The sequence below is a fragment of the Bicyclus anynana genome, chromosome 17 (assembly GCF_947172395.1).
Source record: "Bicyclus anynana chromosome 17, ilBicAnyn1.1, whole genome shotgun sequence".
Lineage (NCBI taxonomy): Eukaryota > Metazoa > Arthropoda > Insecta > Lepidoptera > Nymphalidae > Bicyclus > Bicyclus anynana.
Genome location: NC_069099.1, coordinates 325,322 through 353,034, shown reverse-complemented (window position 1 = coordinate 353,034; position 27,713 = coordinate 325,322). Strand labels below are relative to the sequence as shown.

At 35.4% G+C, this 27,713-nt stretch overlaps 2 protein-coding genes across 4 annotated transcripts; one reads left to right on the top strand and one right to left on the bottom strand.

The window, feature by feature from the left end:
* On the bottom strand, positions 1-23,774 carry LOC112049313 (probable isocitrate dehydrogenase [NAD] subunit alpha, mitochondrial). 3 transcript variants are annotated; one of them, XM_024087163.2, is made up of 7 exons: positions 23,619-23,774; positions 23,118-23,285; positions 22,519-22,697; positions 16,438-16,653; positions 11,449-11,584; positions 10,868-10,981; positions 1-767 (listed from the first exon to the last, which is right to left on the bottom strand). In XM_024087163.2, the coding sequence occupies exons 1-7, from the start codon at positions 23,643-23,645 to the stop codon at positions 540-542; spliced, it is 1,068 nt and encodes a 355-aa protein (XP_023942931.1). In that variant the 5' UTR covers positions 23,646-23,774; the 3' UTR covers positions 1-539. The 3 variants fall into 3 exon arrangements, with proteins under 3 accessions (XP_023942931.1, XP_052742520.1, XP_052742521.1); XM_052886560.1 differs by lacking the exon at positions 23,619-23,774 and adding an exon at positions 23,365-23,568; XM_052886561.1 differs by lacking the exons at positions 1-767; positions 23,619-23,774 and adding exons at positions 1,335-6,003; positions 23,365-23,585.
* Positions 23,775-24,443: 669 nt separating this feature from the next.
* LOC112049301 (vacuolar protein sorting-associated protein 33B) lies at positions 24,444-27,396 on the top strand. The gene is made up of 2 exons (XM_024087141.2): positions 24,444-24,721; positions 25,479-27,396. Exons 1-2 carry the CDS (start codon positions 24,564-24,566, stop codon positions 27,253-27,255), a joined length of 1,935 nt encoding a protein of 644 aa, XP_023942909.2. The 5' UTR covers positions 24,444-24,563; the 3' UTR covers positions 27,256-27,396.
* Positions 27,397-27,713: the final 317 nt, after the last annotated feature.

The following is a 27,713-nucleotide window of genomic DNA, read 5'->3' as shown; positions in this document are numbered from 1 at the left end:
TGGCTTGTTTTAGAAGATTTATTTTAATTATTTTTATCTACACATTGTTTGACAATGACGCAGCGATCAATTCAATAAATAACTTATATATATTTTGAATGTTTTTGTATAGCTTTATACGTAGGTACAATAATATAATATATAATTACTCTTAATCGAAAATATCCGATTATCAATAATATAATATTTAATAATACATTTTATACATTTTGTATAAGTAAACTTTTCAGTGTAGGCTTTGGCATTTCATATTGGAGTTAATAATTAGTCACTGAACCTAAGGCCTAGTTCGGAATACTTTAGTATTTTAGTCGAGTACGAAAAATTTTTGAATTTATCGCCCATAAATTGTTCGCACTCGACTAAAATACTAAAGTAGTCCGAACTAGGCATTAGAACAAACAGTAAAATGACTTAGAAAAAAATCTAATAATACTAAAGGATCCGACTCCAAGTCACAATCACACTTGTCTATGGTAACAAAGTTTTTCTATACCAAAAAGGCGGGATTATTTATTCGCTTGATTTTAAATTTAGTTTTAATTTAACTTCGAAATAATTGCAGCAGTGTATTCGCTGCATTTGCCAGTGCCTCCCAAGTCTCCAGTCAGTGATTTCCCTTCCCGTAGCACTTCGTAACAAGCGTTTTGAACTCTGTCCGCGTGGTCGTTGAGCTGCAAATGCCGCAACATCATTATCGCAGAGAGAAGTAAGGCAGTGGGGTTCGCCATGTCCTTGCCGGCAATGTCAGGGGCAGTTCCGTGTACCTGAAAAACAATAATAATGATCAGCATATTTTGTACGAGCGTGTACCAAAAGACGCGCTTCCAAAAACACTTCATGCGTATAAAACGCTAGTCTGAAACCGCTCTTATTCTTCTATCATAATTTTTAAAAAAATTGTGACATTTTGTATTATCATGCTAATCTATGTATCTAAAGATCCTTCCACAATGACAATGTGTGCGTGTGCTTACTAGCAAGACGAGTGCTTTATGTAAAGATGCAAGACGAGTGCTTTATGCATGCAGACATGAATGGTGATTGTGCCGATCAGCTACTCTGTTTTTTTCAAAATATTAGGAATTGGTTGTTAAATATGCCTAAGCTTCCGCTTAACTGCTAGATCAAGGGTCAGATACAGAAGGGGTCAGATACAGAAGGGAAGGTTGTTGATTCTTAGGATGGCACGTCTTTTGAGGAGGTTCCTCACAATGTCCCACAGCGGGAGGATTGAATATTTTTTTTAATTTTTAATATAAAACTTATTAAAAAAAAAACATACAGCCGAACATAGACCCTCCTCATTTTTGGTTAAAATAAAACCAACTATGTTTTGAAAACTCTTTATTTTTAAGTATAACTTCATTACTATCATTGAATCAGATTACAGTAACTTAAGTATAAATGCAAAATACATAATTTCATATTCAGATTCTACTTCTAGAGTAACATTATTGTCAGATTACATCTGAACATTTTTAATAAATAAAATATATCTGAAAATAGTTAAAACTCGTGGGAATTTTTCAATGTCATTGCTTACTTTTTGCTTCAAAAGAATCAGTTCCATAATTATTAACGATCTTACCTGTAAATATGATAATATATATTTTTGGAAATAATTGAAATATTTCCTCAAGTTTAACCATTTTCACATATTTATAAATAAATAAGAAAAAAATGAAATAAATCATTGGTAATAATACTTCAGTATTTAAAATCAAGGTAAACGTGTTATAAGTAAACTTAAATTAATAAAAAAAACTACATCACAAATTGAGGAACGAATAAACTATGACCACAGACTTAAGGAAATGATAGACAATCCTTTTGAATTGTTCTTGCCTTAGTCTGTGACGGTAATTAGAGTTAAAATTAATTGATTATGAAACACGGCTAAAACTCACGTGATATAAGGTCGGAGTATGCCCGACTACTTTCGACCCTACACGGGGCCCATAGTCATGAGTTGGTTCTTGTAACGCGGCACGATTCACACATCAAATCAGTTGTGTGAGTATTTCATAATCAATTAATATGAATAACACTCACCATAATTTAAATTCTAAAAAAAAAGAGCTAAAATTATACGAAAAACTTTTGTTAGTGAATACTGTTATTTATATGGCTGATATTGGTACTAACCCTGTAGAAAATAAAAAATAATATAATATTAAGGAATAAAATTGAAATAAACATTTACTAAGAATGAGACTGACAAGAGTACTTTATCAGCTAATTAAAACGTTTTACCAAGTTAATTAGTACCAAGTTTCCACTATTTCATCAGATGAGAAGAAATTAACTAATAATCACACAAAGTCAAAACAGCCACAATTATCACTACAAATAGATGCTTTTACGTGATATACACATATGCGGATCGGCAAACTCGATTTACCATATTATAATCGGTAACAAGAAAACGCGCAAGCTCAGCACATTCTGTATTGGTTGTGTCGAGCAGCACAAGTAAATAATTGTTTATTGACTTGAAAAAAAAAACATAATATTGTATTTCGTGAGAAATACAAGAATTTTTTCTCTAATCTACATATATAAAAATGAATTGCTATTCGTTAATTCGCTAAAACTCGAGAACGGCTGAACGGATTTATCTTACATTGGAAATGTTCGTGGAGGTATAGGGAAGGTTTAAAAAGTGAAAAAAATTAGATTAATTGCCGGGAAAACCCTAAAAACAGTACTTTTCTATTTCCCATACAAAAGTTTAAGAATCAAGGGGTAGGAGTAGGGTAGGGGTAAGGTAGGGTTAGGAATAGGGTAGGGTAGGGTAGGGTAGGAGTAGTAAGGTGTAAGGTAGGGGGGTAGGAATAAGGTAGGGGTAGGAGTAGGCTAGGGGTAGATTAGGATAGAGGTAGGGTAGGGTAGGGGTAGAGTAGTGTAGAGTAGGAATAGGGAAGAAGTGCACATAAGTAATAGCGAAGCTTGACCGGGTCCGCTAGTATATAATAGAAAGTGGTGTGAATTCAAGGGATCTTAATAAACATTTTTAAGGGAAACGAACTGTCACCGTACCCATGCTATCTGAAAAACACTATAGTCTACGCACACACGTCTAGTCGCACGCACACACTCACACACCGTGCCGAAGTCTGCCGAAGTGAATCGACGTTAGACGATGCACGGCCTTCAACGCCGTGTATCGGTCGGAGTGGGGAGTGTTAGGTTAATTTTTGTTACGGAATTTCTTGATTCGGTTGCCGCGCTCAAAGCCCGCGATAAAAGCTATACAATAGCTTATAAAGCTTTTTGTATTTGATCATTACTGCAGATTTTTGCTGATCAGCATACGTGTATACAACGCATTATGGTAACACAACAACACATAATTAACTTAAACTAAACTAAAACACTTTTTCAGAATACGGTCATATTTTCATTTTAAACGTCCTTAAATTAAAGTTGTACTTTAATATGAAAATACCAAATATTATTTCAATTAAACACATTTGAAAGTTAAGTGCGTGTCAAATCTAAAACTAATATTGAATTGCATACAAATTATTTTTTGAAAAATTTCGAACATAAATCAGCTGCCTATTAAATATATTTTTAAAATCAAATTGGACATCACGCCATTACATCGTAAGCCTACGAGCTGTGTCTAGTCAAATTGAATCGTAGAACTAATTATATTTCGTCACTTCATTCCCAGATATAAATTTTACCAAGTAGTTTCCTTTAACCTACAAGCAACAACGCACGTTTCGGAGATTTATTTTCTTTGAAAATGAAGCGACTCACATAATTATGATAGAATTCCATTTACAGGTAAGTTCGTTTAATCATTAATTATGGTTTAAACCAAGGGTTCTCAAACTTATTGTGTCTTTTGAAAATAAAGAAAATTCACCCAAAGCACTGAGTTTCCTATACTCTTGGAAAAATTTGATCTAAAAAAATGTATCCAATCCAATTTAGTGCAGAACTAAATGAAAAATAATCTTTCAGTTAGAATTTCATCTTCAAGTAGTTGTTAAATAATTTTTCGACACAAACTATTTTGTGAGTTTTTAAGACTTCTTTGCCATCAGATTACATTCTAACTTTCTCTGGACCCTCCTCAAAATCTCAAACACCCATGTGTTACCGTCTACTTTGAGAACCTATGATTTAACAGTGTCCATTGTTCATATTTTGAAAAAATTGTCTTTGCTCATATAAAGCATGATTTTCAATGCACCTCAATAATTGTAATTTGGACAAAACAAAAAATATTCGTACATAGGTACACAATATTTATTATTTTAGTTAATAATGTTGTTTTAATGTCTGTTAACTGCAACTGAATTTGATCTATGTTCTAAATAAACTCAGACCATTCAAAATATTCGTACATGAAAATATATTTGAGAGTTACTGAGTAATGGCTTTTCATTTTGTTTAGTTATTTATTTCAGACGAAGACTGTATATCTACTGTATAAAGTATCTTGGTTTTGTTCTAAAACTGATCAAACATTTTCATTTTGGCAGTTTCATATTTGTAAATTCATAGTTCGTAAAATGGAACTAGAACAGATCTTATTAATATGCCTTGTGTGTGGGCCACGAGATATGTTTTCGCTACAGAGTCATTTCGAAGCGTCAAAATGCTGCAAAAATAAATTGGTTAACCCCCCCCCCCACGAGATTGACAGTATACGCCAAGAGTTCATTTTGTATGGCAATAAAAATTTACAATAAACTTCCAAATGACTAAAGTAAACGATCATTCATTCATTCATGACTGCCAAAATTTTATAATTTTGATATCGTGTAGTACGATTTAAATAACTTTTGTAAAGGGTTACAATGTAAGTTTACTTGAAACTAGCGGACGCCCGTGACTTCGTCTGCGTAGAATCCAGTTTTTCACAAATCCCGCGTAAACCATTGACTTTTCCGGGATGAAAAGTAGCCTATATGTTAATCCAGAGGAAAATCTATTTCCATTCCAAATTTCAGCCAAATCGCTTTAGTAGCCGCAGTACAAAGGAGGAACAAACATACACACTTACACACAAACTTTCGCATTTATAATATTAGTGTGATAACGAACTTTAAATTAGAATATAAATATTAAATATGTATAAAGTGTTGGTAAAGGTTACTTATGTGAAGTGAATACATTTCTTTCACTCATCGCGACAAATGTTGACGCACACTAGGCGTAATATTGAAACTCATTACATTTGTTTTTGACGCTCGACTTTGACGCTTGCAAATTAGCGTTCAGCGTTAAGGCTCGTGGCCCAGAGATGGCGTGTTCAGTATAACAATTGTTCTACTATATTAAAAACTAACAAAGCAATAATTTAAATTAATTGTTAAATTCATCTAACTTAGCAACATATTCCGCTGCTGCTTGTCGATATTTTGGTTTTTTTTTTTAAATAAAGTTTTCTAACATCTCCAATATGAGACTGCTAGAAACAACTAATATTGTTCAAACTTCTTTCATATGAAACAAGGAAATGAAAACTGAACTGAAACCCAGAAAACGATTAGTATCAATCAATTGTTCAAACAAATAAAGGAATTTTATTATTTTTAATTATTTATAGAACCTCCATTAACCGTTTTCTGGTTGCAATTGAGGACTAAACGTAATTGGATAAACCAGTTTGGTTAACTAGTTTATTCAATAATCAACAACCAAGCAAAAGTTTTTCTAGAATAAAAGAAGTCAAAACTATCGACAAAACAGCATTTCTTTTTTTTATTACCCCACATGGAGCTATTAAGGCTATGAAGGCTCATTTGTTCTCTAATTCATATTCCTAATGATCTCATTGGTGTAGTCCGTGCAAGAACTCTTCCCTCCCAGATCCTCAGTCAGCACCCTCCCCTCCTTCAGCACGGCGAAGCATGCACCCTCGATGCGGTCAGCGAAGTCGTACATGCGCAGGTGGCGAAGCATCATGACCCCGGAGAGAAGCAATGCTGTGGGGTTGGCCTTGTCCTGGCCGGCGATAGATGGCGCTGTGCCGTGTACCTGTAATATGTTAGTCGGTCAGCCCGTGCCATGCAATTAGGTTACACGCAGACATAGTACAAACAAAACCGCGGACTCATATTTAACTAGACGTCACATGTTGATTCAGTATGATGACATCAAATAGTGTACATTTTTTGGAATGAAATTCACGAGTTTTAATCATCACAATGTCATGGAATCATATTCTTTATTTATTTACGTCGACGAGAACTATTGATTAAAAAAAGATCGATAATTTTTCGAGCACACTCGGAAAGCTTTGCGGCATCTAGTTAATGACAAGTCCGTGCAGTAAAAAAACCATTATTTTTGTTATAACAAATTAAACACATGCTGTGGCGTTAATTTGCGTGAAGTCAAATCTTTCGCGAAAAAGATTATATTAACTATTTTTGCTCCTGTGTGTGTTTTGAAATAAAACTGTGTCTGTTGATGAAATTGCAGTATATTTTTTTTAAATTAAAAATAACTGTCTGTTATGTGATATACACAAACACACATTGATGGCACCAATGATATTTTATACTATATAGATATGTTACAAAATCACCACAAACAGTGATCTGAATTTAACTACTCCGCACACAAGCACAATTTTGTGTTTTCTTACATTAAATATTTAATATATATAAGTGTTACACTTCCAGAACACACAACTCGACATTGTAGACAATACTATGGTGATATTTGTTTAAATAACTATCGATGTTTAATAAGCGACTAAATGTAATTAAGACAATTATGCACATCTGTCCGCCTCAGTTTTGATGCGTTAGTGCCCTATCTCTAGTAGAAAATATCAATGGATGGCACCTAAACACATTTTAATTCTGATAACATTAACTGTAACTACTGGAATCTATGTTTGGAGATTCTTGTATAATCAATATTAAATTACTGCCACTTGCACAGTGAACAAAAACAATAAATTATATCACAATGCAAGGACACAGATAATATATTAAAATAACCTGTAGACTTATATGTAAACAAAATTATTGTTAATGAAATGGTTGTGTTTTTAATTAATTTGTTGTGTTATAATAAAAAAATATGTTTATCCAGCTAGCAATTTTTTTTTTAATATATTAGACGACTACGAGTGACATATAAGACTTTATTTATACTTGTGTATGAATTGTTATAATTTCCAGAATTGATTGTCCTTTTCTGGTCGAGTTACAATATGCAGTGACTTTATGGGCAAGTTTTACCACAATCTAATAAACGTCAGATAATCTTGACGTAAGATTTGTCAATTTCGTACTTTATGTCAATCTAGCTGACGCCGCGCGGTTTAACCCGCGTGGTTCCCGTTCCCGTAGGAATATAGGGATAATATATAGCTTATAGCCTTCCTCGATAAATGGGCTATCTAACACTGAAAGAATTTTCCAAATCGGACCAGTAGTTCCTGAGATTAGCGCGTTCAATCAAACACACAAACTCTTCAGGTTTATAATATTAGTATAGATGACAAAGACAAAACTTGTTATTAAGCAATTCGACACTTTTAATTTAAAAGTTTAGTCTCTTGTTCTTAATTTTTAACCCAATTAAAAAATGGATAGGAAAAAAAAAAAAATACCGACCGAATTGAGAACCTCCTCTATTTTGAAGTCGGTTAATAATAATAATTAATAGTAACCCATGTTGAAATTAAACCCTAGATACTTTGACTAACTGACTGAAGTTTTAATTGACACATACATACATAAAACATATATACATGCAAAACGAAATGTTTTAGTAAAACCGCACACAACACCTGTTAGTCCAACACCTCATCGCTAAAATGTCTGGACGAGACTTACATTTATAATATTTTTCACAATTGGCACTATTGCTTCCTGGTTTTTGTATGAATTATCCATTTACTAATTTAAAATTTTTCAAATTTTTTGAAACAGATAATCAATAAAGACACAGATAATCAATAAAACAGATAATCAATAAAGACACAGATAATCAATAAAACAGATAATCAATAAATAAGAAAAATAACTGAATAAAAAAATTTTAAAAATTAATAATCCTTAAGTAGGTCTAAGAGACACACGATATCTTGGGACGAGGCAAAGACAAAATATGTCGACATGTGTATCTGCATAGTAATATGTGCATAGTCGTTAAAAATAGGTCTCTATTTTATTGAACGAAAGAGCTTGGACTGGGACAACTCCGTGGCTATTGGTCGACAATGTCTTTTTATTTCACGAGATTATTGTCTTACTAGACCTACATAGGTATTAAAACTTTTACAGCAAAAATATAACTAAAAACAACAAAGGTTTGTGTAATAACTGTGGAATTCATACATGGACTGGTAGATAAATAAATTATAATGTTCCATAGTTATAAGGAAACCTTAAAGTTAGCCATATTTGTCTGTACTAGAAAGAAAAAGTAATTTGACAAGTATGTATTATTTATCTGGTTAATGTAAAATTAAATTATTTTTATGGTAGAACTATTCTCCAATATACAGTACAGTGGGATTTATAGTTTACAATTACTTATTAATTTGTATAGTACAACTAGCAGAATTTCTCTACATTTTAAGTGAGATATGTAGTTTACAACTACTTATTGAGAGGCGTGAACGTTATCAACAAGCAACACTGACCGACTCAATCAAATGGATTAGTGCCACTTGAATCGCACTCTGCAATAATGCTATCTTATCATTGGTGGCTGATTGTTTATGGTATTAGAACATTTCTTTTATAAATAGGGATGATGACTAGGTTTGAACATATTGATTTTATGAGACATTCAAGTCAATATTTGCAAAATAATTAATATTATGAAATTTCAAAATCTACTAAAATTCTATTATCGTGATTAGATGAAAATTCAGACATTTTTAGCTTTATTAAACGTGACATTTTTCAATATGTGAATTATAAACATGAACGCACAAATAGCAAAGATATTTGTAATTTAGTTAGAACGCCCATACAAACCTAAATGGCGAATCAACGACATCATTAATTTGTGCCATTTTGTATGGGGCGTTTTTCAGGGATCCGCGGCAGCGCCGCAAATCTGACTCTTTAAATCCTCTGTAGCTTCGAAAGTAATGATCGCAGATACCCTGTTACTTTTACAAAATTGCTTTACTAGTAGCGTACTCCTAATTTATATACAATATAAAAAACTGTCATCATCCCTATTTTCAAGAAACAATTTAAGAATTACCAGGAATTGGGAACTGTGAAGAAGATTTGAGTAAATTTTTCAAGAATTACGACAAATACATCAAAACAATGGCTCTTATTCAGATTTATTTGTCTGATTGTCCTATCATTGACATATCCCGAGATGCTACAAAAAAATCGACCAATAGCGGCTCAATCGGAAACATAGCTCCATCTTTGGTTGCGTTGGGACGAAACGTTTTTTCTTTACGAGTTACGGCGTGTTATATTTATTAGATTAAGGGTAATTATTATAATATATCTGAAGGCTTTACTTTTGTAAAATGTATGTATTTATGTAAGTTTAATGAATTATGGATTGCTCAACCGTTTGATTTGATTTAATTTACTTTTGGGAATGATATATTATTTGCCAATACTTGTTTTTTAACCAATCCAATGATTAGGACTTACGCAGTTGGATCAAATTCACCATCACTATCCAATAGCCAATGGATGTCTACACCTGGGCTATAACTCTTGTTTGGACTTCAAAACTATATATGGTATCAAGCCCCATATATTCAGAGGCACTCTTTGATCCACTTGATGTCATTTTATCCATCTAGTTTAGGGGGTGTTAACCAACACTTAACCACTATTGGCTCTACGAAATGGCCCTGCCCATTGCAATTTTGACTCTCGTGAGTTATATTCGTATCGGTTCTTCTGCTCTCATTTCATTTGCGGATTCAACCGAATTTGAAATCAGCAGAGGAATTAAATTTACACAGATATATTACGTAGCGAAGTCTAGCGCGAATAGTTGCAGAAAACCACTAAAAATGGTGTTTAAAAGTCCATACAGTCCATGAAAATCAAAATTCATTTATTTCAATTAGGCTTAGTCAGGTCAGGTTGTTATGGTATGTAGACATCCATTAGCTGATAATGAAGTGTATCTGTTACCGTTAAATTGTAAAATACGTTAGTTTAAAATGTCACTCGCAATATTGTAATCTGTCGATATATTGTGAACTGAACATACTGATTATAATTTATGGTGTTGTTTTTCGGTATATTATAATCTAATAATATATAATCCCCTGATTGGTCGGCGTTACAGCAGACCGTTCTGTGTCCATAGAGTTAGGAATGAAACACATATGTCAGCCAAATAAAATACTTCAAGAATTGTGACATCATTTATTTATTTATTATCTATTATACCTAAAGACTGACCTAAGTTAACTAGACTAGAATAAGCACCCGGATTTTTATGTTCTAACCTAACCTAACCTTAGATTTGACAAAATTATACTTATAATTAACAATAACAACATTTTACTAATGGAAGAACAGTGTTTAAAATTAAGTGTTTAAAAAAATTAAGAGACGCACTGGTCATCCCTGCGATTTTTTTCTTTTTCTTTGTCCATTGTAACTTTTTACTATTTTTATTATGCTCACTGTAATATTTTTGTAACCCTATGGTAAATTTATCCTGATTGACAATTTAACGGTTACACTTCGATAGATTATTTTTATAATATACCGAAAAATAACACGTTAAATTGTAATCAGTATGTTCAGTTTACAATATATCGACAGATTACAATATCGCGAGTGAGATTATAAACTAACTTATTTTATTAACAATTTAACGGTGACACATCCATGGTGTAAGTGACAGAGACCCTATAGAACGGACAAATACTTACGGACTCGAAGAGCGCGCCGTTCTTGCCGATGTTGCCGGAGGGAGTGAGGCCCAGACCTCCCACCAGGCCGGAGCACATGTCGGACATGATGTCGCCGTACAAGTTGGGCATCACCTGGAAACATTCAATTCTCTTCTAAAGACACAGATTAAAGAATAATAGGCAGATTGAGCGCACGGAACATGGCGGTGTCGCAGCCGTTTCAAATACGATGGAAGCGGCTAACTCGTTAGGAGAAGGATGAAAATCCACACCCCTTTCGGTTTCTACACGGCATCGTACCGGAACGCTAAATCGCTTGGCGGTATGTTTCTGCCGGTAGGGTGGTAACTAGCCACGGCCGAAGCCTCCCACCAGCCAGACCTGGACCAATTAAGAAAATCTCAATCTGCCCAGCCGGGGATCGAACCCAGAACCTCCGTCTTGTACATCCACCGCGCATACCACTGCGCCACCGAGGCCGTAAAAAAATTGAGTCTTTTAAATATTGTCAATTTAGAGAAATTACAACAAAAAATACTACTAGCGATGCTCATTCGCCGAGAGATATTTACAAAAACTATTGGCATATTATAACGTACCAGTACGTCGAACTTGGACGGGTCCTGCACCATGTTGAGGCAGACCGTGTCGAGGTAGCGCTCCTCGAAGGTGACGCCCGGGTACTTCGTGGCCAGGTCTCGGCAGCACCGCAGGAACAGACCGTCGGACATACGCCTGGAAAGTTTCATATTTACATGTTAATAATTTTATTGTTGTAGTTTTAACCCTTAAAAGCATACAAGGTGTTTTACCCAGGTGACTTATTTTTCTATATCTTTTTTTTGTTATCAACGCATCCCCTTGAGATTTCTTTTATTCTCCTAAGTCGACAGTGACTCTAGACAATGCGATGAAAGACTCCTAAGCCTCCGTAAAAATCCGTATTGTGTAGTAAGTTGAATGGTGTAAAAAACGGTTATAGTATATACTAGTATAGTATAAAATATATATCGACTATAATCTAAGCACGTTTTCGTCAAAAAATGACAGATAATTATGTTTGTGAATCTAAATGTGACACTAGTACCGTGAGCCGTGATAGCCCAGTGGATCCGGTCCGGGGCATGCACCTCCAACTTTTCAGTTGTGTGCATTTTAAGAAATTAAATATCACGTGTCTCAAACGGTGAAGGAAACCTGCATACCAGATGATTTTCTTAATTCTCTGCGTGTGTGAAGTCTGCCAATCCGTATTGGGCCAGCGTGGTGGACTAACCCCTCTCATTCTGCTCATTCTCATTCAGCTCAATAGTGAGCCGAATATGGATTGAAGACGACGACGACTAATCCTTATGTAATTAGACTGAGGGTATAAAGCATTTGTATGTTTATACGATAGGTGAAGCAAAACTATGCTACAGCCTTTGTTTATTCTACAAAAAACACATTTCAATTAAGCCTAACCATTATGCAACACAAACCACACTTGGTTTTACTGTACACTGGTTATTATTACATAATACAATATTTAAGAACAAAAATAATTAACAAACAAAAGAGAAGAAAAACCAAGAATAATCATTATCGGGTAGTTAAATAAATATCGAAAAAAAGTGCGAATGAACAGGCTGTCCCAACTCTTTAAGTCTTTAGCTACCGCTTATGTATGTTCGTGAGTAAATTTGTATCTTTTAGAAGATTCTTTACCGTATCCGGAATATCGTTAAAGATTGTTGGAACAATATATTCCAGCCTTCGCTTACCATACCAATAGATAGATAGATAACATAACACTAGACTATGTTATGTAACATCAATTTGACACCGTATCGTTAGCGCCAATGAAGGCGTAATACGATCGTACAGTATCGCGTGTGCCATTTACTGCGATGATTCGAGGCCGCACTCGCCTTCATACACAAATTATCTCGTCAAACCGTATATTTACATAAACAGCGCATGTTATAGTTTTCAAGTAGTTCTTAAACAAATCAGTTTTAGGATTCCGTAGTCAACAAACATCTATCTACAAGTTTTGCAATGTCTGTCGAAGTCTAAAACCGATCCGTTGAAAACAAAGGGCGGAATTACTCTAAGGTTGTCTATTGACTCCTGATTGACTGAGACCCGGACATCGGCTTAGAGGCCCGTCGTTTATGATGTGCGAAAAGCCGACGAACCCATGCGACAACGTCACCCAGGTCCGACAAAATACTGTAGGCTATGCTTTCGGGGTGAAACGTACGTAGAGAGTATTTTGTCGGATCTGGGTGACGTTGTCGCATAGGTTCGTCGGCTTTTCGCTGATGTTAGCAAAATAAAGAAATGTATATATATTCATGACGAACTTCCGCAAACTAACGCCTGCTTCTATCCAATTGTATCAGTCCGATCGTCTCAGAGATCGTAAGTTTTACCCGCGTCCGGGTAACGTCAGATATCCGGGACTCCGCCGTCGAAGGCGCTATGTTACTTGTGTTACGAATTCATAGAAGATGTTGGGGCGCTCCCAGAAATCGTTCACCCGCTGAGTGTCGAATTTAAACTCTATTGAGAATTCGACACTCAGCGGGTGAATGGTCCCCTGGGGGTGCCCCTGCAATGCCTTTGAATTCCACTGTAAACGTTGCCTGGATCGTGAAGGACGTTTTTGGGACAACTCAGTTCTGGTTCTGGTATAAGATCTTTATTTTTACATTAAATTCGCTTATATGAGAAATACAATTAACTCACTAAGCTGTTCATTCACGTGTGTACAGACTAATTAGACTTGAATTTTACAGACAAAAAATCCAAATAATTGCTAAAAAAATGCGGGTAGTTTTAAAATAACATGTTGTTACGTAGAATACTCGACTAGTTTTAATAAAACAAAGATTAGTGCTTACTGGATGCGGCATGTGTTACAATGACATGTTATCTAATATATAAAATTCTCGTGTCGCGGTGTTCGAACTTGAACTCCTCCGAAACGGCTCGACCGATTTTTGTGATCCTTAGCGTGATTGTCGGCCAGGGTGGAGAATCGGCCAACATCTATTTTTCATCCCCCTAAATGTTAAGGGTAGTCCACCCCTAAATTTTTTTTTTTATTTTTTAGGCAAAATTTTTTGTTTTTATTTTTTATGACACACCATACAAAAATACATACAACCCTAAATTTTCACCCCTCTACGATCAACCCTTATATTTTATTTGTTAATTAAAAACTATAATTTTTTTGGTAAATTTTTTTTTTATTTTTTGATGACTTACAACAAAAAATCTCATAATACTTTCAATTTTTCACCCCTCTACGATCAACCCCTATTTTTTATTTGTTAATTATAAACTTTAATTTTTTGGCAAAAACCCTAAAATAGCCCTTTTCTTTTTCCCATACAAATGATTTGTAACTAAAACGTAGTCAATTTGAGCTTTATTGTTATTGTATAAAGTTCATATTAATAATAATTAGAAAACGGGGTAGGGGTAGGGTAGGGGTAGGGTAGGGTAGGGGTAGGGTAGGGGTAGGGTAGGGTAGGGGTAGGGTTGGGGTAGGATAGGAGTAGGGTAGAGGTAGGGTAGGGGTAGGGTAGGGTAGGGTAGGGGTAGGGGTAGGGGTAGAGTAGGGGTAGGGTAGGGGTAGGGTAGGGGTAGGGTAGGGGTAGGGTAGCGGTAGTTGAAAGTTTACATCGAGTTTCACGCGGACGAAGTCGCGGGCATTCGCTAGTTAAATAAATAAAATTTCAATTTATTTTTTATAAGTAAACATAGATTTAGCTTCTTTTATATCAAAATCAAAAAATTTTAATAAAAAAATTCAACCGACTTCCAACTCAAAAATTAGCCTAAACTAAAAAGCAAAAAATAACATCTTACCTATGTGCTACCTTCTGATCAGTTTGAAGGCGGTGCCAATCCAGTGTCATGTTTTAATTAAAGCACACAGAAATTTTGTAATTTAAACGGCTTAAATTAAAACATCACTGGCTTGGCACCGCCTTCAAACTGATCAGAAGGTAGCACATAGGTAAGATGTTATTTTTTGCTTTTTAGTTTAGGCTAATTTTTGAGTTGGAAGTCGGTTGAATTTTTTTATTAAAATTTTTATTTTTTAATTTTTAGTGTTAGCACACCTACTGAGTGTAACCAAAACTGATACTAATATCCTTCGAGAAGTTCTCTTCATTGTCCTTCGTCTTCAATACCAGACCCTTAATTCAGTCACAACCCATCTAGGTGGAAAGTTCTCAGCAATACAAATTCATAAGGTCCCAACAAAGGTAGCTACTGTGAACCGTCGAGGAGTTCCCTTAACTCTCCTTCATCTTCGTCACCAGACCCCTAATACAGTCACAACCCATCTAGGTGGAAAGTTCTCATCAATACAAATTTATCAAGTCCAAACACAAGGTAGCTACTGGGAACCGTTGAAGAGTTCTCTTAACTGTCCTTCGTCTTCATCATCAGACCCTCAATACGGTCACAACCCATCTAGGTGGAAAGTTCTCATCAATACAAATAAATCTAGCCCAAACAAAAGGTACCTGCTGTAAATCGTTGACGAGTTCCATCGTCTGTTTTTCGGCTTCATCATCAGACGCACTCCAGACCTTCATAAAATTGTAGTGGTTTAAGATACCTTATGGAAACATTAACAAACGCACTAGCCGTCCCTACGATTTTCGAAAGTTCCCCTCGATTTCTCCAGGATGCCATCATCAGATCCTGACATGAAAAAAATGGGACCACCCTGGAATCAAACCCTTCAAAACAAAAAAAGAATTTTCAAAATCGGTCCACAAATGACGGAATCATCGCTGGACATACATAAAAAAAAAAAAAAAAAAAAACAATACATACAGCCGAACGTAGAACCTCCTCCTTTTTGGAAGTCGGTTAAAAATCATTTATTTCAAGTAGGCTCAGTTTACAAGCACTTTTGACACGCCAGTTGACTATTTGTAAAGATTCTACCACCGGTTCGGAAGGCAGGTTCTGCTGAGAAGATACCGGCAAGAAACTCAACAGTTGCTCTTTTGAAAAAGTCATACAGTATTATAATTTACAATCGATAACAATTACTGTTTACATTTCTTATAGTTTTACTTCCTGTGTGAAGGTGGAAGCTGATCCAACGGCCTCCAAGCATCTTTATCAGATGGTAATTTATTGTAGATCTGTGCCCCTTCGAATATAATATTTTTGTTACCATAGCTAACATAGTTCAGTTGGCGTTTGGATCGGGAGTGTTCCTTAGGACAGAATTCATTATCAACCCATATTCGGCTGCTGAGCTCGAGACTCCTCTTAAAATGAGAGGGGTTAGGCCTTAGTCCACGACGCTAACCCAATGCGGATTGGCAGACTTCACACACGCAGTGAATTAAGAAAAATTCTCTGGTACGCAGGTTTCCTCACGATGTTTTCCTTCACCGTTTGAGACACGTGATATTTAATGTCTTAAAATGCACACAACTGAAAAGTTGGGAGGTGCATGCCCCGCTGTGAGAGCTGTGATAGCCCAGTGGACCTCTGCCTCCGATCCCGGAGGGTGTGGGTTCGAATCTGGCTAGGACAGAATGCCACGTTTACATTTGACTCACATAATGTTGGCCTTGTGTACCGCGGTGACCTTCTTCCTCTTGTTGTCCTGCGCGAACTGGAAGGCGAACTCGGCGACGCGCTTGCTGGCCTCCTCCGTGATGAGCTTGATGCTCTGCACCACGCCGTCCACGATCTCGTGCTCGATGCCGGAGTACTCGCCCTCCGTGTTCTCGCGGATGGTCACCACGTCCACGTTGTCGTAGAGGGTCTTGATGCTGCAATTGAAAAACTTCATAAATATAACCCTATACCTACCTTACAGATGGACTATTCACTAATCACTAACTATATTTAACTATCCTCATCTTCATATCAGCCGATGCACGTCCACTGCAGGACATAGGCCTTAAGTACAGACTTCCAAACATCACGATCCTGAGCCGCCTGCATTCATCGAATACCTGCGACTCGCTTGATGTCGTCAGTCTACAAAGATTTGGCCGATACTGGGCATGTTGGTTGGTCAGCGCAGAGCTATATTTCTTGCGCCGGTTTCGCTGCTGCCCGACACCCATTTGACATTAAATAATCTAGCCATTGGGAATGGATATACTGCCAATCGTCGGTCGCCAGTCTCGTCAGTCCATCTGCAGGGTGCACCACTAGCAGGTGAGGTTGGCAGTTGGAGACATTGACAGGTACTACGGTACGGTAGCTTCCTCCTAACACCATCTATCACCACTATGAGAGGGGCGTTCAATAAATTCTTCATTTTTTAGGCAAAGAAGAAAAATATTTTTAGATGGTGTAGAAAAGTTACTTTCCCGATCAAATAAATGTATGAGGTTATGGGGAACTACATGGAAAAATATATTTTATTTAGAATTTTCTTCTTATTATTTCATGCCTATACCGAGAATTTGTTGAACGCCCCTCGTAGTTCTAAATAACTATCTATACTTATAATAAATCTGTAGAGAGGTCAATTCTGTACATGAAATATATTTCCAAAATAACTATCAGGGGGTGATTAGTGATGCCAAAAATGCAATCAGTAAAATTTTTGTGTCTGTCTGTCTGTCTGTATGTTCTTTATAGAAACAAAAACTATTAGATGGATTTCAACGAAACTTGGTACAATTATTCAACATACTCCTGGGCAGGTTAAAGTATACTTTTCACTACGCTACGATCAATAGGAGCAGAGCAGTGAAGAGAAATGTTGAGAAAACGGGAGAAGTTACTCAATTTTTTAAGTTTCCGTCGCGTGTACAGCCTTAATGGTTAAAGCTACATAGAATTCATGTATGACGGAAATGTTCTCCTTAAAATTATGTATAAAAACACAACAGCATATATATGTCTATCTTTTATGGTTGACTCACAATAACACGTGTAACTCCCGATAGCTTAGCAGTTCGGAGCTTTCTAATTATATTTGTCTACTCTTATGTTTATAACACTCATCACTCATCCCAAATAAGAAAGTTAATTTTATTACCTATTCAATAAAAAAAGAATCATAAAAATCGGTAAAGAAACACCAAAGTTATACATGAAATACGCTAAGCCATCGCACGTGAATACTAATTCATGCTTTAAGGATTATTTTTGTGTAACGATTGCCGCGCTCGACGCGACTCGCGGTGGGAGGAATAAATAAAGAAGTGCAGCCTTAATGAGTAGGGTAGGGGTATGGTAGGGTAGGGTAGGAGTAGGGTAGGGGTAGTGAAGGGTAGAGGTAGGGCAGGGGTAGGGCAGGGGTAGAGTAGTGGTAAAGTAGAAGTAGGGTTGGGATAGGGTAGGGTAGGGGTAGGGTAGAGGTACGTTAGGGTAGAGTAGGATAGGGGTTTCTAGGGGGGGTGGGGATAGTTAGTTGAAAGTTTACTACGACTTTCACGCGGACGAAGTCGCGGGCGTCCGCTAGTAGTAAATAATAAATAATATTTATATATACGAAGTTTACAGACCAGCTGTTGTTATTAATTCTTACATCACGTGAATACATATTCACTATTTATTTAATGCTAACTGATTAAAATTGAGACTATAGGTAAAAATGTGGCGACTGACAACCCTTGGATATCACAAAGTAGGTGGATATTGCTCAGTTTGACATTGTGATTTTTATTAACAATGCTTTACGGAATATGAAAAATGCGGTCGTTACCTATTTGATTTCTTAATTATATTAGGTGGCTAACATACGTCAACGAATTGGCCATAATTAAAGAGGGAGAAAAGAAAAAGAACAACCTTTTTTACCCTTTCTTATTCCTCTATTAGGTAAACAGCCTAAGATAAGTAAAAGCTAGGAAACGTATGCGTTTTAATCCTGACAAAGATAATTTAATATAAATAATTGCCAGACAGTACCGTAACAACATCGTGGTGCCCAAGGGATGCAAAAAGAAAAAGAGGCAGACCAATTACTAGATGGAAAGACGATCTGATTGCCTTTAAAGGTACATACTGGACCCGATCAACTATGGAAAGGACACGATGGAAGAGGAAGGGGGAGGCATTTGCCCAGCAGTGGGATGAAATTTAACTATGTAGCATGTAATAAATATTATGTAATTTAGATTGTAAAATTAAATAAATAAATTGCCAGACATATCCTGCTAACTGAATTAAGTCTAAATCTAATATTCTCGAGTGAGTCAAGTTACCTACGTTTTACGAAAATCACACTTCACACTAATCACATTCATATTACAAAGGCGAAAGTCTGTGTGTGTAAGTAGGTATGTTTCTTCCTTTGCCACAACAACTGCTAAACCGATTTGGCTGAAATTTGGAATGACAATAGATTTTACTCTGGATAGACTTTTCATCCCGGAAAAATCCGTAGTTCCCGCGGAATTTGTTAAAAACTTAATTCCATGCACACAATATTATTATGGTTATTGTACACAAAGGATGAGTCTTAACACAGATAAATATATGTTTTATCTAACACATGCTATTTTTATCCAAAAGGTAATAAATAATAATTCATCAACATGGATTTGAGGAAATTATCAGTAATCTTTTATGAGTTATTCAACACGAGATTTTGTTCTGATAAGATTGTTTTACATTGTAGATTTGAATCGTGATTGGATGACATTACATTAAATGTTAGTGTAACAAGGAATGTGTCTTGTTCAGTACATTGTATGACCCAATTGGCACCATTCAAGTGAATGCAACCAGGAATTAAGTTACATTGTATTTACGAGACTTTTTAGATTTATTGGCATCAATAACAGATGCCAATAAATCCAAATTAAAATACACACACATTCAGATAGAATCTTTTTTTTTATTTCATTGTTTACAAGTTAGCCCTTGACTACAATCTCACCTGATGGTAAGTGATGATGTAGTCTTAGATGGAAGCGGGCTAACTTGTAAGGAGGAGGATGAAAATCCACACCCCTTTCGGTTTCTACACGGCATCGTACAGGAACGCTAAATCGCTTGGCGGTACGTCTTTGCCGGTAGGTTGGTAACTAGCCATGGCCGAAGCCTCCCACCAGCCAGACCTGGACCAATTAAAAAAATCTCAATCTGCCCAGCCGGGGATCGAACCCAGGACCTCCGTTTTGTAAATTCACCGCGCATACCACTGCGCCACGGAGGCTGTCGAAATCACAGACTATCATAAAAATCGTCAAGACCTAAGATACCAAAACTTCGACATTTGATTTTCGAAAAATGTGGTGATCTTCCAATTTATCTTGAAGTTAAAAGAATCAAAAGCGGTAATTTTGTTTTGTTTTTTTGATTTGTTGATGAGACACTAGAACGTCAGTTTATTTGTGAATGTCACAGGATATATTTTATCTCACGAGGACGGGAACTACGCGGGTGAATCTGGGGCATTGGCTAGTTCATTATAACTGGGTTCTTATATTTTTTTTAATGTATATTAATATTAATGTATTGCGCTCGTCTAAATGTTTCTAATGTTTAAACCCCCTAAGCCAGTGACCTTAAGATCCGTCTCGTCGGTAGCCACGTACAAGATAACGGTTATCGCGAGTCGCGACTGAATCAGCGCTTATCACCGTTCAATTGACTCGCGTTTAAATTCACGGTCATTGGTCACAAGTTTTGTAACATCGACCCATTTATTAACTATTTTTTCAAAAGTTTCAAACAGTACAGCCTACTATTACTTAGTATTTACTCTTGTTCTTATTTTTAACAGTGTTTTCTCATAATGTTGAATTTTTTTTAATTAAAATGGAAAAAATAATTTTTTGTCGGTCTCAGGACTTTCGCCATTGACGTATTTTTATTAAAAAATATAAATTCTTTATAGTATTAACAGAATACAAAAAATATAACTTACAGTTCGTACGCTATAGCATGGTGCGTTGGACAGTTCGTTTCACTCATAAGTTTGTCGCGATGTTAGTACGTATTATGAACGTCATAAGGCAACTGTCACCCGCACCATGCTACAGCACATGGCATGATAATGAGGTGCTAATAGAAGTCAAGCTCACGGAAACTAAAAGGTCATGTGACAATACTTATCAAAAGAGGAACATGTCGTCACAAATTCCAGCAATATCAACACATCCATCACAGTTGTTATCAATTGACAAGCCTACAATATTAGCGAATTACGTAAAACGTAAAAAAAGGCATTGACATTGCAACTTTTATGTCCACTATTAAGTCAACTGGTTATCAATTCGTCGTGATTTCAAGGAATGCCATATTTCTGATAAGTAATCTCAATTTAGTATTAAAATAAGTTATCAAAATATTTTTATAAGGATTTCTTTTTTTTAATGTTATTCTATATATAAATAAAAATTCCAAATGAACAAATACGATTAAAATTCCAGTCCCCTCCAGTGTTAGATTCCTCAGAGATTGAAACCCCCTAAAAGTTTAAAAAGGTTAACCTTTTAGGTTCCAAACCCATAATATGAGTACTTTATAATGAATTCTCTGGTATGCAGGTTTCCTCACAATGTTTTTTCTTGACCATTTGAGACACGAGATATTTCATTTCTTAAAATGCACAGTGAAAAGTTGGAGGTGCATGCCCCGCACCAAATTCGAACCCACACTCTCTGGAATCTGAGGCAGAGGTCATATCCAATGGGCTATCACGGCTAATATTTATTATACAAGTGACAATTTCTTAGTAAATTGATATGATGCATAGAAGTCTTAACAAACCACAAGCCATAATTCGTAATCTAATATCTAGTATGCTTTACAATAGAGTTATTAAACACATAATCATGTAAAATGTGCTAATCCAACAATTTACATTATCACTAGCTGACCCAGTGCACTTTGTACCAACTACCTATAATAATTTTCACAGAATATTGTTTTTTTTTTTACATATAAATCCAATCAAACATTCAAACAAACAACAGCCGCAGTGGCACAGTGGTATTATAAAACAAAGGTCCTGTGTTTGATCGCCAGCTGGGCCAATTGAGGTATTCCTACTTAGTTAAGGTTTGGCTGGTGTCTCTACCGGCAAAGAAGTACCACCAAGGATTTATCGTTCCAGTACCAGACAACCAAAAGGGGTGTCGATTTTCATCCTACTCCTAACAAGTTAACCCGCTTCCATATTAGATTGCATTATCACTTACCATCAGGTAAGATTGTAGTCTAGCAGCAGCAGGGCTAACTTATAAAGAATAAAAAATCATTTTTTTCTGTCAGTGATTTTGTTGACCAGGCATCACTCTAGAACTACTGAATAAATTTAAATGAAACTTTGCATTATTAGAGACCATTACAAAGAGGGGGTTATAGGATACTTTTTGTTGTGAAAAAAAATCAGAAGGGGGTGAAATATGGGTTGAAAGTTTGCATGGTTTTTCAAGTAACATTTGTATACTACCAGAAAAATTCTAAAAATAATGTCATCCAGGATTTTCAAAATTCTACTCCTAAAGGGTTAAAAAGGGCTTGAAGTTTTTTTAAATATAAATGGTTCATGTTATGACTTATATTTGTGTAAAATGATTAGTGAACTATTTATTACATATATAACATGCTAAAATATAAATAGAAGAGAATGAAATAGGGATTGAAAGTTTATATTAATTTGCATGCAGACAAAGTCACGGGCATCCGCTAGTTTTATATAAAACTGTGAATAAACTTACCCATCTAAACTTTTACAAGGTCTGACATTGGCGTACAGGTCAAACTCCTTCCGCAGAGCCAAGTTGAGGGAGCGGTACCCTTTACCCACTGGGGTCATCAGAGGGCCTTTCAGACCTATTTTGTTTGCATTGACAGAGTCAATTGCTTTTTGTGGAATACCAAATTTGCCATCTGGACCCTAGAAAAAATATTTTAAATTATACTCTCATATTTGTGTTTTAAATTGAAATTTTTTTATGTGTAAAATAAATTTTTCTTTTTTAAAAAATTATAATTATTGTTAGATATACTAGTTTAGAGTTACGCTGGTTGTGTATATGTGCAGAGAATCAATAAAAATAATTACTATAAATTTCTTACTCAAAGAATATTTATTGTTGACCTTTTGCAGCAATAATAAATAGTTACTATAAATAAATACAAATTTACCAACATCTCAATGAATATTAGAAACTTTTACATTTAAAATACACCTCAGCAAGCAAAAGGAGGAAAATAAAGGCAATTTCCTGTTACATTACCTACTCTTTTTTCCCTCACTGTTCACTTTTTAAATTAATTTCAATTAAAAATGTTCACATGAACATTAGGGACTTACCCTGACAGCTGTGACATCCACTTCGTCCCATTCTATGGGAACTTTGGCAGCTTCGAATATTTTCTGAACAGCAACGGTGATCTCAGGGCCGATTCCGTGCCCAGGGATGAGTGTCACCTTCCTGACTCCCGTACTGTATTGCGCCGCACCAGATCGCCCAGCTGGGACCTGGCGGACATCATAAAACCTATAGCATAACCTCTACCACAGTACCGGAATAACAAAAAAAACAAAATGTAATGTTAACCTCATTTTTCACACCCACAGCCGCTCCAGCGGACTTATTCACCCCCGACTCGAACAATTTCAGTAAGCTCTCGACAACTTTACTCTCACGAAAAGGCTTCAAAAGGGCATTTATGTAATTCTTCGACATAACTATAGTCTATTTTTGGATGGCAAAAGAAATTAAACGAGCCGTCGCACGAGACTTAATAAATAAGGGGCGCATGCAGATACTTAATAGTAAACGGGTATCAACATCATTATCTACGAACTTACGATTTTTCTGATAATTCTTGCTGCCATTTCACAAAATTTAATTTTACGACGACAAAAGACACTCCGCGAAGAAGGAGGCGCGCGGGGGGAGGTTCACTGCGAACTCGACATCGACAACGACGCATGACCGGAAATTATTCGCAAGGACGAATTTTCCCGGGAATTTAGTTTAAATTAATTTACAACTAAATTACGCACCAAGAGTCAGCATGAAATAAAGAGAAAAATACTCTTACCCTCACGTATTATCTTTTATGTTTCAAAAAAATAGAATTACATGAGAATTACAAAGTGCAAATTATTTTATGCACATATTAAATGTAGCAACTTTTATTTATTTTAGTATGGCTAGTTCCTAATCATGTTGTCTTTTTGACGTTGCCAATTATCAGCTGTGTATAATGTTACCATTTTAGAAACTTTTACTTTTATGTGGATAATTTTAGTAATGTCAGTATATCTAAAGTAACATTACAAAAGTTCATTGACGCTCAAAATTTTACCGGCTAATAATAATAAAAAAGAATCGCAAATATTTTTACATACTATAGTTCTCACGATAAACATAATCATCATTCTCAACATTATGAAAATAAAATTTCGTAACGGATATGATTTTTGTAGAATATTGGTTTGTATTACGTTTGTGATCATTTACGTTGGTTTTTACGAAGTTACTATTAAGTGTGCTGTGTTGGATTTCCCATTTTTTATAATGGGGTAAAGAATAAATCAATAGAGTTATCATCTAGACTAAGTACCAAAATTTAAAATGTCAATTGTCAATGTCATATCAATAGTCAAGTAAGCGTCAAAAATCAAGTGATGACATTGACATTGACGTTTATGCACACATTAATTTGGTACGGTTTTGTATTTGTATTTTTGTAAATATTTCTGATTTAGAAATGTAAAGGTGTACTTGTTCCAAGTTATTCAAGGAGAATGGATCAGCCGCTTAATCTGAAGCTCGCATCTCTATGCCTTATTTCTCAGAGCAAGTTACAGAACATCTTATCCAAATGTGGCGACAAGGTAGATCTAATCATAGACCCATCGCTTATTAAGCCTTTGGAGAGGATTTGTGGAGTGGCCTGGCTTAGGTAATATATATAAATTATAGATACCTTTATTTAAAACCAATAAATAGTAGCCAACTCTATTAATAAGATGGGGCTCGACTCGGCGTACACACTTCAACCAAATGTATTTGCCCCTCCCTAGACTCTATATGTAAAATAATTTCCCTCCTGACTAGGAGCCTGTGCTAGGAGTAGGTAAGACAATTGTCCTATGAGAATGAGAGAGAATTGAACTTTTAAAATTTGGGTCCAATTCTATAACACTGGATGTATTTAGGCTCCTAATATATTCTGTATTGCAAATTCATTGATAACAGGCAGGATGTGATGTAAAATTTATACAAAATCTTTGAATAGTATATTATTTAACACACAATGATAAATAATCATGAACGTATTTCATCTGAGTTCCTATTTCATATTTATGCTGCAATTCCTACAGGGGATATCCATTTTTGGTTAATAAAAAGTACAAAATATTCAAATGGACTTTCTATAATTAAAGAAGTAAAGTTTGTGGTGTTGTAATCTTTGGATCCACTGAACCAATTTTGAAAATTCTTTTACCACTAGAAAATACTTGTTATTTTGTGAATGTCTAAGGCAATATTTTATCCTTGTATTCTCCCAGGAATGGGTACTAAGTGGGTGAAACCACAGGCATTGGCTAGTTTTTTATATAACTGTAAAGTGGTGGACAAATCCAATAATGACATCAATTTTACACTTATACTTTATGTTTTATATTTATGGAATGTGTTTTCAATTTCAATTTCAGACAACATGGAGTTGATAAAATATACAAAATGGATCCTCAGCTGGGTGCTACAGCCAACACAGTAAGGGTCTACTTCATACCAGCCTGCATACAAAAATACAAATGTGTGTTGGACCAGATCTCATCTCTACTCAGCCACAACCCCACACTAGCTGACGCTAAATGCTTCAACATAATCATTGTACCAAAAGTTGTTAATTCTTATGACTCAATCCTAGAAAACAGAGGTCTTTATGACATTGTTAAATTGTACACTTTTGCATGGGAACTAATGCTGTTGGACGATCAACTTCTTAGCCTGGAATTGCCTTTTCTATACAAGCAGTTATATGTAGAGCAAAATCATTCATTATTATCAAGTATTTCTATGTCTCTATGGAGTTTATTTCATGTGACAGGTCGACCAAACTGTATTCTGTCATTAGGAAAATTGTCTTCAAGAGTTTTGGATATACTGGAAGTTTATAATGAGAGTTACTCCAGAGATTTTTTGAATACAAATTCTTCTCAAGATATAGGTTCCTTGGTTATTATTGATAGAGATCAAGATTATCCATCAAGTTTGCTCACACCTGCCACATACAGTGGATTATTGAGTGAAATATTTAACATTACTTGTGGACAATTAGAACTGAATGTGAAAGAAACAAAACTAAAGAAAGGAAAGTTAAATTTGGTAAGCTCAGAAGCGACGCCAACAAAAACTCCATCTGTAATGTTAGACAGTTCTATAGATAGTTTGTATGCTGAGATAAAACATAGGCATTTCTCTGAAGTACTGAGTGTGTTGAGTTCTAAAGCGAAACTACTCAAGAATGAAGACATAAAAGCATTAGGAATACAAGAGATGAAGCATTATGTTGCAACAAAATTGCAGCAAGTTACATTGTTTAAGCAAAATCTAGTCAACCATGTCATGGCAAGTGAGACAATATTGTCGGAAATGAACAACAAGTTTGAGAACCTAACGTTCACAGAGAGTGAAATGTTAAACAATAGAAATAAGAAATCAAACTTTACATACATAGATGAAAACTTTGGAACAGACATTCATATGTATAACAGCTTACGTTTAATGTGTTTGTTAAGTTTGACACAGGGATTATCTTATGAAGAGTACAATTCTTTAGTGAGTAAATATTTGTTAGCGTTTGGTTATAAATTTTTGTATGTTTTCAATAACTTAGTCACAGCTGGATTGCTGGTTCAACCGTCCAGTCCTAAACTGTCTTTGACAAATTTGGGGAATCTTAGTGAGAGGCTACCAAAGTGGCAGAATGAATTTCAGACTGTAGCCAACAAATTGAAGCAACTACCCTCGAAATCTGAGGACGGGAAGTCTCCAAGTTACGTGTTCAACAGTGGATATGTTCCATTAGTGGCAGTACTGTGTAATGCATTGCTTACATCTGAATCTCTTTTGGAAGTCCTTACAAAACTATCAGCATTGAACGAACTTAAAGTTGGCGGTGCGGTTATTGAGAAGTTAAAGGAAGGTTTGGAGACTTTGGATGAAAGACTGTCCAATCTAACTGTTAACAGTGTTTTAGATTTTGGTTGTCGGAATGCCAAATCTCTGCTGAAAACAATTAAAAGTGACAATAAAGTGGGTGGGTTTTCTCTAAAACCAAGGACTATTTTAGTGTTCATGATTGGTGGAGTGACATATGCGGAAGTAGCTGCTTGTGACGTCATTCAAACTTTAACAGGCAGCAAGATTATTATCGCCAGTGACTGTGTTGCGAGTGGCAGCGATTTGATGCTCGCCAATACTTGAAAATGTGTACAAATGGATATTGGAAAAGGAAATTGTTATTAAAATGTTTAATAATATTATAGCTATGCATATTCTCTCTAAAAATTATTTATACTGAGTATAAAATTTTATTTAATAAAAAATTCGTATTTTAAAACATAACTTGATGCATGTTGTGTAAAATCAAATCCTATTAATGTTATTACCAGAATAGTAGCAGTGTGAAAGCTTGTATAAACCTGAAAAATTTTAAATCTTGTATATATATTAACGAGTTATTTGAAAACGGCTGGACGAATTTATCTTGTCAAAAAATTTAAAGACCAACTTTAATTTTTGGTGGAGGTATACCTCCACAATTTTTTACTAATAATATTTGCCAGGAAAACCATGAAAACAACCCCTTTCTATTTCCTATACAAACATATAAGAGTCAAGGGGTAGGGGTACGGAAGGGTAGGGATAGGGAAGAAGTGCAC

Coding starts and splice junctions, on each gene's coding strand:
- LOC112049313 (XM_052886561.1), bottom strand. CDS start 23,493: ATGTCGAAGAATTACATAAATGCCCTTTTGAAGCCTTTTCGTGAGAGT. Junction 22,698..23,117: donor TGGATGTCACAGCTGTCAGG/GTAAGTCCCTAA, acceptor TATTTTTTCTAG/GGTCCAGATGGCAAATTTGG. Junction 16,654..22,518: donor CCTTGTAAAAGTTTAGATGG/GTAAGTTTATTC, acceptor TTTCAATTGCAG/CATCAAGACCCTCTACGACA.
- LOC112049301 (XM_024087141.2), top strand. CDS start 24,564: ATGGATCAGCCGCTTAATCTGAAGCTCGCATCTCTATGCCTTATTTCT. Junction 24,722..25,478: donor TGTGGAGTGGCCTGGCTTAG/GTAATATATATA, acceptor TTTCAATTTCAG/ACAACATGGAGTTGATAAAA.